This window comes from Trachurus japonicus, chromosome 20, assembly GCF_045865225.1.
Source record: "Trachurus japonicus isolate A0001 chromosome 20, Traja_1.0".
Classification (NCBI taxonomy): domain Eukaryota; kingdom Metazoa; phylum Chordata; class Actinopteri; order Carangiformes; family Carangidae; genus Trachurus; species Trachurus japonicus.
Window position 1 is genome coordinate 7,843,092 of NC_140926.1, and position 12,239 is coordinate 7,855,330.

General features: G+C 38.9%; 2 protein-coding genes across 2 annotated transcripts; both read left to right on the forward strand.

The window, feature by feature from the left end:
- Positions 1–406: 406 nt before the first annotated feature.
- Positions 407–5,081, forward strand: rgs9bp (regulator of G protein signaling 9 binding protein). Its single transcript, XM_085763399.1, has 3 exons — positions 407–986; positions 2,287–2,593; positions 4,628–5,081. The coding sequence occupies exons 1-3, from the start codon at positions 888–890 to the stop codon at positions 4,996–4,998; spliced, it is 777 nt and encodes a 258-aa protein (XP_085619525.1). The 5' UTR covers positions 407–887; the 3' UTR covers positions 4,999–5,081.
- A 1,941-nt stretch (positions 5,082–7,022) lies between these two features.
- mcur1 (mitochondrial calcium uniporter regulator 1) lies at positions 7,023–11,957 on the forward strand. Its single transcript, XM_085763045.1, has 9 exons — positions 7,023–7,378; positions 10,157–10,273; positions 10,375–10,478; positions 10,677–10,778; positions 10,975–11,016; positions 11,126–11,197; positions 11,305–11,358; positions 11,466–11,580; positions 11,772–11,957. The coding sequence occupies exons 1-9, from the start codon at positions 7,084–7,086 to the stop codon at positions 11,825–11,827; spliced, it is 957 nt and encodes a 318-aa protein (XP_085619171.1). The 5' UTR covers positions 7,023–7,083; the 3' UTR covers positions 11,828–11,957.
- The last annotated feature ends 282 nt before the right edge of the window (positions 11,958–12,239 follow it).

Consider the following 12,239-nt stretch of genomic DNA (forward strand, 5'->3'; position numbering starts at 1 on the left):
CTTGTTTTCTGAGGTGGTCTCTTTCTGCAGATTAAAAGCTTGTTATGCACATGCATGCACACATACTCTGCTATAGAAACATCACGCTAGGGAATTCATGCTTGGTCCATGCTCAACCTTTTATCAACCCTGGTCAAATGAGGACATCCATTATCCAGAGCCTGGAGGAAAGTAAACCACAAAAGGCCCCTAATAGGACAAAGAGACCACGTCCGACTCTCACTGGCCTTAAGTGCATCAGTATTCAATCTCTGTTTTGCTTATTAGTCCGTCTTTACACTCAGTCGTTGAAATGTTTCAGTCCTATAGAGGGTAATGGATAATATATCTGTCGTTCTGATAAAACATTTATTATGCTGCGTATTCACTTTTACAGTTGAGTGAATGAGGTGTGTATCCAGTGTGGTGCGCATGAGGTAACAGAGCGCAGCCTCCTCCTCAGTGAAAGGACCATTGTAGTAGGCGGCCAGCTGCTGTCCTATCTCTCTCTGGTCTCAGTGTTGGTTAATGAGATTAGCTGCTCGTCTTAGCCTGCGTCAGTGCATAGGGGTCAATCACAAGATTAGCACCTTGCTTAAGCGTTACATCAGTTTATTGGACTTTTTTTTTTCTTCATTACTTTGACTTTCCCACTTCTCGCTGTTTGTGGGTCTCGCTCTTCTCCTGCACTATGGTCTGCACACGTAGCTGCAGTTAAGTTACAGGAGTGGAATATAATTGCGATGCATCCCGCGGCCTCGGGACTGAGCGCGTGTCGACCCTCAGCCGCTGAATGAAGCATCTTCCAGGGGAAGGACAGGAGCAGGGGCAGCCAGGGAAGTGAAGAGCAGCTGGGCCAAAATCTTGCCTGCTGTGGCAGAGTCTGAGACTCTGGACAAATCATCCTCATGCCACTTATAAATAACAAAGTGGGAGATGATTGCACAGTCGGCACAGACAAGGCTTCGGCTGATGATGGGAAGGCTCTGGTGGATTCTTTGATAAAGGTAAATCTCCATGTTTCAACAGTTTCTATTCATGCTGAGACATAAAAGTTGATGTGGTCTAAATCTGCTCTGTTACATTTGATTATTTATCATACCTACTGTTTGTATGTGCAAGAACCTGCAGGTGATGCATGCCATTCCCATTAAATAGCATTTTATTTGTGACTTGTTTAATTACTTGCCAAAAAACAGCAGCTCAGTTGTTGCATGAGATGGAGAGTAAAGGGAAGAAAAAGTGAAATGTTTTGCATCAGCAGTTACACCGTCTTCATTATTCCCTCTTATTTGTTTGTATTCAACAAATTAAAACGTACACAAGATGTTGAAGCATCTTTTTTTCCTGCCCTGTGGCTAAAAAAGCACTCTTCATAAAGAGTCTCTTGGTCCACTGCACCTTGTGATCATTCTTGTATCTGTGCCAGATAATGCCAAGGCTCTGTCCTAACAACTATATAGTTATGTTAACTTAAAATGAACACTGGACTGTTTATCAGTTAACATACTTTTCATGTAGATGCATTTCTGCACAAGCAGCTGCAGTCATTGCAAAAACCACTATGAATGACTTGTTTTTGCCTTGAAATATTATATTTAAATGAATTAAAGTGCTTCACTGCTGCAGAGTGACAGAGAAAAAACCCATACAAGTGAAAGAAACTATGATCATGTGAGCAAACACACTGCACAACTACTTTGTATGGTTGATTCAATGTTTCAAAATGGTGCTAAAGAGCCAAAGACAGATTTAAATATTGAAAAAATGTATAGTATAGAAAACTGCACATGTGAATTGACTCATACAAATAATTTATATATGTGTGTGTGTGTGTTAATTTGCATGTTTAGTTTTCTTTCCCGCCTCTCCTCTCTCTCTCTGCATTGAGCATATGAGCCGCTGGTGCTCCAAGTGCACAAGGTTGTCTTGGCTTATCTAGAAATAGATCAATGATAATGAGATTATTCATAATATTTTTTCATTGAAACCACAGCTGCTAATCCTCGGTGGGGTTTAGATTATGCCTATTAATAAAACATTGGTCGCCCTTATGATTGAGACCATGAAACCAGGATTTAGCCATTTTCTACAGTTTTACCAGTTCCTGCTTCATGCAGCTTTGCAGCACAGGGACGTGTGTCGATCACAGGTTTTAATCAGCTAAATCAATGCACGGTGTTTATTTCTCTCTTGATGCACTGATTAGATGTGAATGGTCTAATCTGTATGTGTGTATTGTTACTAAAAGTTACAAAGGAGAAGCACTGTTTGTCCTGAGCCCCTTACGTCTTGTTCCTCATCCAGGTAGTTGCATGTTACCGGCACTTGGCCTCATGTGCCGGCACCTGCACAGACAGCCTGCAGCTGCGGGATGAGCTGCGACAAACCCGAGAAAAGGCCCAAAACTTGGCCACGTCCATCTGTGAATATCTGACCTCGCATCTACGGGACAAGAGCCTGCCCGAGGAGCAGCGCAAGGAGATGGAGCACCTCTGGGTGGCCTTCTCCTCCAGCCTGGAGCTCCTCCACCTCGACATGTGCAAAGTTTACAACATCGGTGAAATCTTCTCTCTGGAGAACACGGCTGCCCTGATGCAAACTGGCCTCCAAGGTGATTGATTCCACTGCACAACATGCAAATGGTATTTCATGGGGGTTGATTTGCAAAAGGAGGCATAAAGGAAAACAAGATTTGCTCTCTACAGGAACAAGGAAACAAATAATTAAGATATAACCAACAAAAACAGATGCTTTACTCCATTTATTTCCCTGATTCCTTGAAATGATTGATGATCTTTGATGACTTGACAGTTAGTTGACTTTAAATGATGAGGTTTATAAAGTGAAGTGAACAGTACATCTGATTGTGCATGTCAAATGTGGCATTTTAAGTGCAGCTCACCTGAGTAATTAAGTTGTGCAACAGGTCAATCAGCTGGATGATTAATATAAATAACAGGAGATGTGTGTTTTTGGATCAAGCTGAGTTCAGTGCACCCTTCATTTAGTTAGATTTTATGTTGGTGTGTTTCACCCACTCTCCTCTAAAACTGTGACTTTCTTTTCTTGTAATACCGTCATCAGAACAAGAAAAGAAAAAGAAAAACTGTCATTTCACCTCAATGGTGCAACCGCCATTGGGTTTTATTGGAAAGCTTACTGTGAGTATAGCAGTTAAAACCAAAACACCTTAACCTATAGACACTGTGTTTCACTGGGAACTCTGGCCACTGTGCAGCCTTATCATGTGACTGTATTTGTTTCAGCTGTGTGTATTATAGGAGCTGATGATATGTCACAGAAGATCTACACTATCTTTCCACCTTTCAATCTGTACTATAACTGTGAAATTTATTATTTATCACATGTTTCGCCTGAAAAAACTAAGATCTGACCTGCAACGGTTCAACTGTAGTGTATAAGGTAGATTTAGAAGTGTAATTGATGTAACTCAACTGATGTGACCGTCAGTGTTTACGCCTACACCTCTTTTATCTCATGGACACAACATCGCTTCATAGTAGCTGCAGCTGTAGTTGTATTGTATGACGTGGCAGCGAATGGCAGTGAATGGATGACCTGGATTATGTTGTATTGTATTTATCCATTCATTAAAAAAACATGTCCTCCTTTGGTACAGTGTAAATACACACGATGTCGCCTTCTGCCTTTGAATGTGATTTATAATCCTGCATAAAAGAACTGTCACACTGCAAAAACTCAAATATCTTACCAAGAATATTTGTCTTTTTTCCAGTCAAAATGTCATTTCTAGTCAAAACAAATCTCATTATACTTAAAATAAGACTCATCACATAAAAAGTAGCTTGTTTTTAGACACTTTTTTGGGTAACACTTTACTTGAATAGGTATTCATAAGATTGACATAACACTGTCATAACCATGACATAACAGCTGTCATAAACATCAATGAATACTTATGACAGCTGTCGTTAAGTGTCATTCGGTAAGTTATGTCACTTTTAATGCAAAGTTGACATTGTTTGAGATGTTTTTGTTCTGACAACTTGACATAAAGAATTTAAACAGACCTAATTGCCAAACTTTAAAAATTATGTCAAGTTCTCATAACAAGGACATCTCAAATAATGTCAACTTTGCATCAAAAGTGACATAACTTACCGAATGACACTTAACGACAACTGTCATAAGTATTCATTGATGTTTAATTATGACAGCTGTTATGTTATGGTTATGACAGTTTTATGTCAATCTTATGAATACCTATTCAAGTAAAGTGTTACCCTTTTTTCTTCTTTCAAGGATATTTTCACTTGAAATAAGTAGAAAAAATTGATAGTGGAGCAAGATTTTTTTCCTTATTACAAGCACAAAAACTTGCTTTCACTGGCAGATTTTTCTACTACAAGTGAAAATTTCTTTGAAACAAGTGAAAATTATCTGAAAACAAGTCAGTTTTTAGGTGATGAGTGGAAAGAGATTAGTTTTGACTAGAAATGAGACATTTTGACAAGAAATAAGACAAATATTCTTGGAAAGATTTTGAGTTTTTGCAGTGCATGATGGTTTTGCAGCAGTGCATAATGATGATGATGATGATGATAAAAAGTGGAAGATTTGTGGTAAAACAAAACAAACCCATCTGTCTTGCTGGTTGTTGCAGGAGGGAGCAGTGAAGTAGCGGCCCGGGCGCTCAGCCTGCCAGACCTGAACGAGGCCGAGACCCCGGCCGAAGGCCTGGAGAGCCAGGAGCGCTGCACCTTGGAGAAGGAGATCGGCCAAATCGACCACATGATCGACGACATGGAGATGAAAGTCAACGTGTTGAGGTGGATGGTGGAGGCCCGCGGGCCGCAGTACGCAGACCCTCTCAGCAGCACCGACAGCGCCTCCCTCGGTCTGTTCTCCGTGGACGAGGAGCAGCCCGGACCTCAGCCTCTCTGCCAGCGCAGTCACATCTTTGTGCTCCTGCTGCTGGTCGCTGTCGTCCTGGTGGCAGGCACTTTATCTGTGTGTCTTGTCCTCTTCTCATGAGCGACACCTTAAAACACACTCAACTTGTGATGATCAACTTCTAACTAAAACCTCAGCAAGATGCTCAGTAATAACACTGTAAATCATGGCAAGCTTTGCAAGTTATACAGTTATAGCTTTTTCTTTACATACTCTTTCCAAGTAACGTTATATTTTGTTATAGCAACTAAAGGATCGACCAGTGTGGAGGATATCTGTCTAAAAACAAATCTGGATGCAAACCAGTTTGCCATTTATTGCAGTGAATCCAAAGCTGCCAAATATTTTTAATCCTTTTTGAACAAAGTGACAATAAAAATACGTGGTTGCCAGTTAGACATGATTTACTACAACGACATCATAAATATCACAATATAGGAGAGGTGAGTGACAACTGTGAAAACATAGACCTGCATATACTGTATTTTCCCCTTGGTTCCTGTACAGTGCGTTCGTTTCTCCCATTTCCCGTCACATTTTATTCCTTGTTGCCATCATGAAGAAGATATACAGTAATAGGTGCTGATGCTTTGTAGCTGAACATCTGGAACGAGCTGGAAATTCACTTCCAGCGACTGAAACGTTTTTTGATTCAGTGTTATTGTGTACATACTCTGTGCTGTAGAGACCTGACTGTGGTAGAGTCATGCTTTATAAAAGTATCAACTTTGATATGACACTGTTGTTTTCCAGTCTTTTTTTCTGTTTTACTGATTAGCACCAAGGTCAGTGTGCAATGCAACAAGAAGAGGTTAAATAGATGAAACTACTAATTTTCATATTCTATTATTATTCTACTCTCATAAATCTGTGAAAGTCAGTGAGGCCTGTTTGTAAACCAGCTGCAACTTCAGGAAGTTAAAGGGTTAAAAGCTAATTGAGCAGCCATCATTTGTGGCTTGTAAATAAGACTTATACCTTAACTTTTGACATTAATCTACAAATCTATTGTTTTTTTTTAGTATTTTATGATCTCAGCGGCATACCCAAATCCAAATTTCATGGTTGCAATAATATCTGAATCATGTGATAATAACTAAACACACTGCAGCTTTTTCATCCCTTAATTGTGCCGTGTCACAGTGATTACAGTGATAGCTCCATAGTGGTTTGTTTGCCACTGCAAGACTGACATTTTTTATATAATTTAACTCCAGTGGCTGTGGAGAAAAGACAGAAGGCTTCTCTCACCAAGGTGTGTGAGCGTTGTCATCATGTAAATTTCTGCAAGGACATTTGCAACACACTTTGTAATGCAGTCTTGCATTTGGATCATGAAAGCACCAGTAATAGTAAAATGTAAAAATATAAAAGTTTACTCAAAATTTTAGGCTACCTCTCATTGGCAATGGTTGTCCCACATTTTGTTTTTTTTGGTAGCCATCCTCTTAACTTAAAAACATTTGTGTGGTCCTTTTTTTGCATCCTCAGAAACAACCCTAACTTTGACCTTTCTGTTATTTTGTAACTTTTTTTTTGTTCAACTTAATTTGTTGCACATCATATACACAAATATCATAAGTCCTGAGATGACAGTAATGCACGGCCTGCTGGGATAACATTAGAAAGGAAAATAACTCAAAAAAATAATAATCATGAATGAAAAATAGTGCAAATTATACAACGCCAGGAGTTATTGTAGACAAAATAGGCTACAAGTGAAATGAGAATGGTGCAAAACGTAAAGGCTTTAGGGCGGCTATATAAAAGAATAGCTATATAATATTAGGGTTTTAAAAATACTTTACATTTTCACCGCTTTTCTGTGTCTGTGTTGTGACTTTTTAGTAGGGCACAGCATGTCTTAAATACAATCAAGTTGTTTTCTGAATACACAGCACGTTTGTGTTTGCAGCGCATTGAGCTTTCTGGGCCACCGTAGCCTACATTTTCCTGCCGCCCACCACCAAAACAATGCGACTGGGCGCACACGCTTCAGATTTTATTTTGAAAGGCCAAACCGGACGTCCGGGGGAGTGTCAGCAGGTTGAGAGACTGAGCTTGATGGCACATAAACTGGGTGGGAAAGTTGTGACAGTCAGAGAGTTTAGCGCAGGAACCAGTTTGTCAGACGGAAGAAGGACGGTTTGTAGCGGCGGCGGCACCATGGGACTCAAACCGGGTCCGACTCGACTCAGACTGCTTGTTTTGAACCGCAGAGAAAAGTTTAGCGACCTGTCATCCTCATCATCAATCCATACGGTCCATACGGTCCATGCACACAGAGACAGACCGTCCGGGTTGATGCCAGCGGCGGCAGCTCCGAGCCTCTCCACGCCGGCTGGGTCGCCTCTGACAGCGGCTCAGACTTCACCGTTTCCCCGGTGTGAAGCCCCGGGAGGAGTGAGGCGAGTCCCCGGGCGAAGGCATCTCTCTGCGGTGACACACATGACTGTAAGAGGTAAGACAAGACTGAGGAGTATGATAACACATTTATAACGATAATATAATATAATAAAATACAGTAAAACCTACAGTAAAAGGCACTTTATGACACTGCAACTACTCTGACTTTCAAAATAAAAGCCCCCACTTCACCTCCGCTGAGGTCACCTCTGCTCAGAGGTTAAGCCTAATGATGATCCACATACACATACACAGGTAATTTAGGACACACCTATAGCTGCTGCAGTCTGATAATAATATGTTACATGTTGAATATTAAAGGGAGGCATCTTCAGAATAAATGTCCAGCTGTAAAAACTGGTATAGATAGATAGATAGATAGATAGATAGATAGATAGATAGATAGATGGATAGATGGATAGATGGATAGATAAATGAAATATGAATTAGCACAAAGTATGAAGGTGGAGTTAAATGCAGAAAAAGAGCAGAAGACGTAAGAATAATAAGTATAACGATTTGAATAACAATAGAATAGAAATATACTTTAATACTTACATCACACGCATATAATTTGTATCTGAGATAGATAGATAGATAGATAGATAGATAGATAGATAGATAGATAGATACATTTAAAATGTCACTCACTAGCAGCAGCAAAGGGATAAATACATAATGACGACAAGAAGAACACAAATCACAGAAACACACACACACAAACCAGAAATACCTAAAATGCATAATAACACATGGTGTATAAAACACAATAAATAAGTATATCTAAATAAAAAGTGCCAAGGTTACAAGTTAAAGTGCATGAGTGGGTCAGAATGTGAGGTGAGTCAGATGGAGGAGTTGTGCAGCTGTATGGCGGTGGGTATGAAAGATTTTTTTAATTCATCTGTAATCTGTAATCCTTTAATCTGTAAACTGATAATTTTCATCCACTGATTAACTTTACAACAGCAGAGTAGAAACGGCAAAGTCCTGCAGTCACAGCTCTTTAAAAAAAATACAACTATAGATATTAGATATGTATTGGGTGTTTTTAGAGTCAGACACAAACCCTGATCCTGCATGTGTTCAATAGAAACCATCGCCCACATCCAACACTGTGTATTTACACAACATGATGCCGCAGTGGTGCCTCTCTTTTTCCCAGCTGTGTCACCCTCACTGTGTTTTTGTTATATAGTATGTATGTGTGTGTATATACAGTGTATGTGCTGCACAGAGTTTTGACCCTTTCATGTATTTTTTGTTTGATGCAGTAGCAAAAACACTGACATTTTGTTCCCATGTTATGGGAGTGAAACCGGAAAACCATGCTACACAAAACACGCACATCCTTTAAGTCTGATGGTGTAATATAACAACACTACTCAACAAATCACATTCTCAGGACGTAAAGAGATGTGTGTTCGTTCATTTTATTTATTTTTAATGTGAAAATTAAAGATAAAAATTGCATATTGCAATATCTGCCCATATAATCACAACATGATGTTTTTAGCATCATAGTAATTACTAATTCATGTTCTAGCATCTTTCAAAATAGATTTTTTATGAAGTATGCAGATGATACTGCCTTGGTCAGTCTTTTATATGATGAGGAAAAGGAGTATGGCCCAGTACTTGAATACTTTGTTAACTGGCGCGAAAAGTCAAACCTCCTCCTCAATCCATCTAAAACCAAGGAAATGTGTGTTGATTTTAGAAAAGAGGAAGCCCCCAACACAGTAACCTTAATTAATGGAAAGCCAATACAACAAGTCTGTGAGTTTATAGGGATTGTGCTTGACAGCAAGCTTAAGTGGGACAAGTGGACAGATCAAATCTGCACCAAGTCTCAACAAAGAATGTTCCACTTAAAGAAACTCCTGTCCTTTAATGTTGAAAGGAGAATGCTTCAAATGTTCTATTGCTCCTTCATTGAAAGCATTCTTTCTTTTTGTATTACCTGCTGGTTTGGCAATGCCACAGAGGCACAGAAAAAGAGGGTTAGAGAAATTATAACCATATCTAGTAAATTGCTGCGCATTACTTTGCCATGTATGGAAGGCATTTACAGAGATAGGATAGAGAAAAAGGCAAGGAATATTATAGGTGACCAAAGGCACCCCCTTGCCCACTCATTTAACCCTCTTCCATCCGGGCGACGATACCGCCCCCCTCTGTTTATTAAAAACAGAGCTAAATTTTCTTTTGTGCCCCAGGCCATTAAATCCCTTAATAATAAGCGATAGTCACTGTTAGTGTTGGTCAGCCCATAGCCTGCTCAGCTGGTCTGACCAGGTTAAGGCTGAGATGAACATAAAAACTGACTCACTGATGATGAGTGTTAATGATGAGTGTTAATCTGTGTGAAAGTTGTACTGTGCTGTTTTTATCTGTGTTGTTGTTGTTTTTTAGATGAAATGTCAAGTGATCTGCTGCAGCTCAATTTCCCTACGGGGACAAATAAATTACTACTACTAGAGCCCTATAAAATATATATGTATGATAACATTATACCTTACAATATATAAAAGCATGTCTATTTTGATTATGAAAGCATATTTTCAATTATGACCTTGTCAAATATTAATAATCTGTTTAGTATGTGACAAAAGAAGAATACATTTTTATTTTCTTTACTGTAATAAATATTATTTTCACAATTTTTTTGCATTAAGATGTCCATATTTGTGCTACATCTGTAATCGGTGAGTTCACTGTACAGTGGGCAGTGGAGAGTGAGTGTGATGCAAAAAGGAGCAGAACGGGAAATAAATCACTGAGCTGTGTATAAAATCTTCCACTTAAAAAACGTTGTCTTGTCTTGTTTCAGAGCTGAGAACATCTGCCAGAGCCTCCCAGTACGACCTGAAACCAGATGTGCCAAAGTGTGAAGGCAGGAAGTTGTTTTTCGACACGCACGCTGTGGTACGACTCCTGGAAGAAAACGGTTTGACTTCTTTATTTTTCGCTTCACGCATTCTCATGGTGACATATAAACTGTGCTGATTTGTTTTCATTTGTTTTCATTTTTTTTAATACTATCTACAGGTTTCACAACTCCACAAGCTGAAGTGATCGTTAAAGTGCTGCTGAGGATGACGAACTCCAACATGGATGTGATTTATAGTGACATGGTGACCAAAACGCAGCAGGTGAGACTGTTTTTAATGATGTTTTATCAATATTCATTGTCATTTGATAGAAACGAAAGATGAACAAGCTTTCAAAGTCCTTTTCCTCACCTCTACTATCCTTGTTTTTCTCGCCTTGTTGCGTCCACGTGAATGTTTGGATGTGCCGTACTTTGTTTTTTCCTTTAAGCTCTTGTCTGTGTGGTGTGGTTTTGTCAGGAGATAATGCTGCAGCGCGTCATGTCTCAAATAGCCGCGGTGAAGAAGGACATGATCATCCTGGAGAAGAGCGAATTCTCCACTTTACTGGCAGAGAACGAGGTTTGATGTGGATATATAAGTTGTAATAACTGACTAACGAAACGTAGAAGTTGATGTTTAATCGGAGTCTCTGTCAATTATTGTTTAATATACTGTAGATTATGACCAGTCACCTGAATTAAAAACAGTCTAAAACTAGAACATGAATGCTCTATGCTGCTGCTGTTTTTCATTCATATTTTCACTTTTCTCCCAGAAACTCAAGATCCAGTTGTTGCAGCTCAGGATCCAACTGGCTGTGAGTTGTTCATCTCATTCAATCAAATCTTTTCATTTTTTCCATTTCATTTCGTTTCGTTTTATGTACTTTATTGTTAATTTTCCCTTTGTGTGTCTTCACCTCGCAGGACATCATGAACAAAGTGCGCTCAGACACGCTTCTGGACATGAATATGGAGAAAAGCCGTGTAAAGGAGATGGTCAGTGCATGGAGATCTGTTTCCTGGTCTCAATTTATTAGGATCAAATCCCTTTTCTAAGTAAAATGTAATGATGATGATCATTATGATTATTTTTATTTTTTTAGAAAGTAGAACATGAGAAGAAGCTCCTGGAAACACGAACTGAAATTATGGAAATGGTTTGTATATGTATATCTATGTATTTTTAGTTGATTTTTAAAAAAGAAATAATGTACAATAGCTTGTGTCTAGATTTATCTGTGATACCTGACTGTGTTTCTTACAGACTGCAGAGCAGGATCGTCACTTGACTCAGACCAACATGAAGATAGACACCGAAGTGGCCGGTTTGAAAACCATGTTAGAGTCTCATAAACTGGACACGATAAAATACCTTGCAGGTTGGTCATGGCTGGTTTGTTCAGAGTCAGTATTATAGTGGGGAAGACCATGATTATTATTATTATTATGCAGTTAATTTAAATGTTTATTTTCCTTGTACAAACTTGGATTGTGAGGAGGAAGTTGATCAAACATGTGAAGTGAAAACCTTCAGAAAATAAGAGTTGATTGTTGTGTTTTTCTCCTTCAGGTTCAGTGTTCACCTGTCTCACTGTGGTTCTGGGTTTCTACCGGATTTGGATGTGAACAGCTGCCACTACACATGTAGTAACATGTGTGTGTAATTAAACGTATCAAAGGATGTTTTAACCCGTCTCTCACCCAAGCAAACAGACAGGTGTGTTATGACTTCCATATGACCTGTGGTAATACTTGAACACTAGTGAATCTCATGACCTCGTTTGACTGCATTTTATTAATGAATATACCGTAAGTTTGCGATTTCTGCTGCAATCTTATTTTTAAACATCATTTTCAGAAAAGAATGATGAACAGAGAGGAAGAACTGTAAAAGGAAGTATTTGATTTTTAAAAAAATATCAATTTTGAAGCCATTGACAATTTTTTTTAATGCTATGTAAATATTTTATTTATGAATGAAGCTGTAGATATGTTGTATGTCTGTAACTCAGAAGGGATTCATGTCATGTTTAACCGA

What these genes read in the sequence shown, in the direction of transcription:
- rgs9bp (XM_085763399.1), top strand. Translation starts at nt 888, where the DNA reads ATGCCACTTATAAATAACAAAGTGGGAGATGATTGCACAGTCGGCACA. An exon ending in TGGTGGATTCTTTGATAAAG is followed by an intron (nt 987 to 2,286) that starts GTAAATCTCCAT and finishes TTCCTCATCCAG; the next exon opens with GTAGTTGCATGTTACCGGCA. An exon ending in GATGCAAACTGGCCTCCAAG is followed by an intron (nt 2,594 to 4,627) that starts GTGATTGATTCC and finishes TGGTTGTTGCAG; the next exon opens with GAGGGAGCAGTGAAGTAGCG.
- mcur1 (XM_085763045.1), top strand. Translation starts at nt 7,084, where the DNA reads ATGGGACTCAAACCGGGTCCGACTCGACTCAGACTGCTTGTTTTGAAC. An exon ending in TGGTGACCAAAACGCAGCAG is followed by an intron (nt 10,479 to 10,676) that starts GTGAGACTGTTT and finishes TGGTTTTGTCAG; the next exon opens with GAGATAATGCTGCAGCGCGT. An exon ending in AAAGCCGTGTAAAGGAGATG is followed by an intron (nt 11,198 to 11,304) that starts GTCAGTGCATGG and finishes TTATTTTTTTAG; the next exon opens with AAAGTAGAACATGAGAAGAA.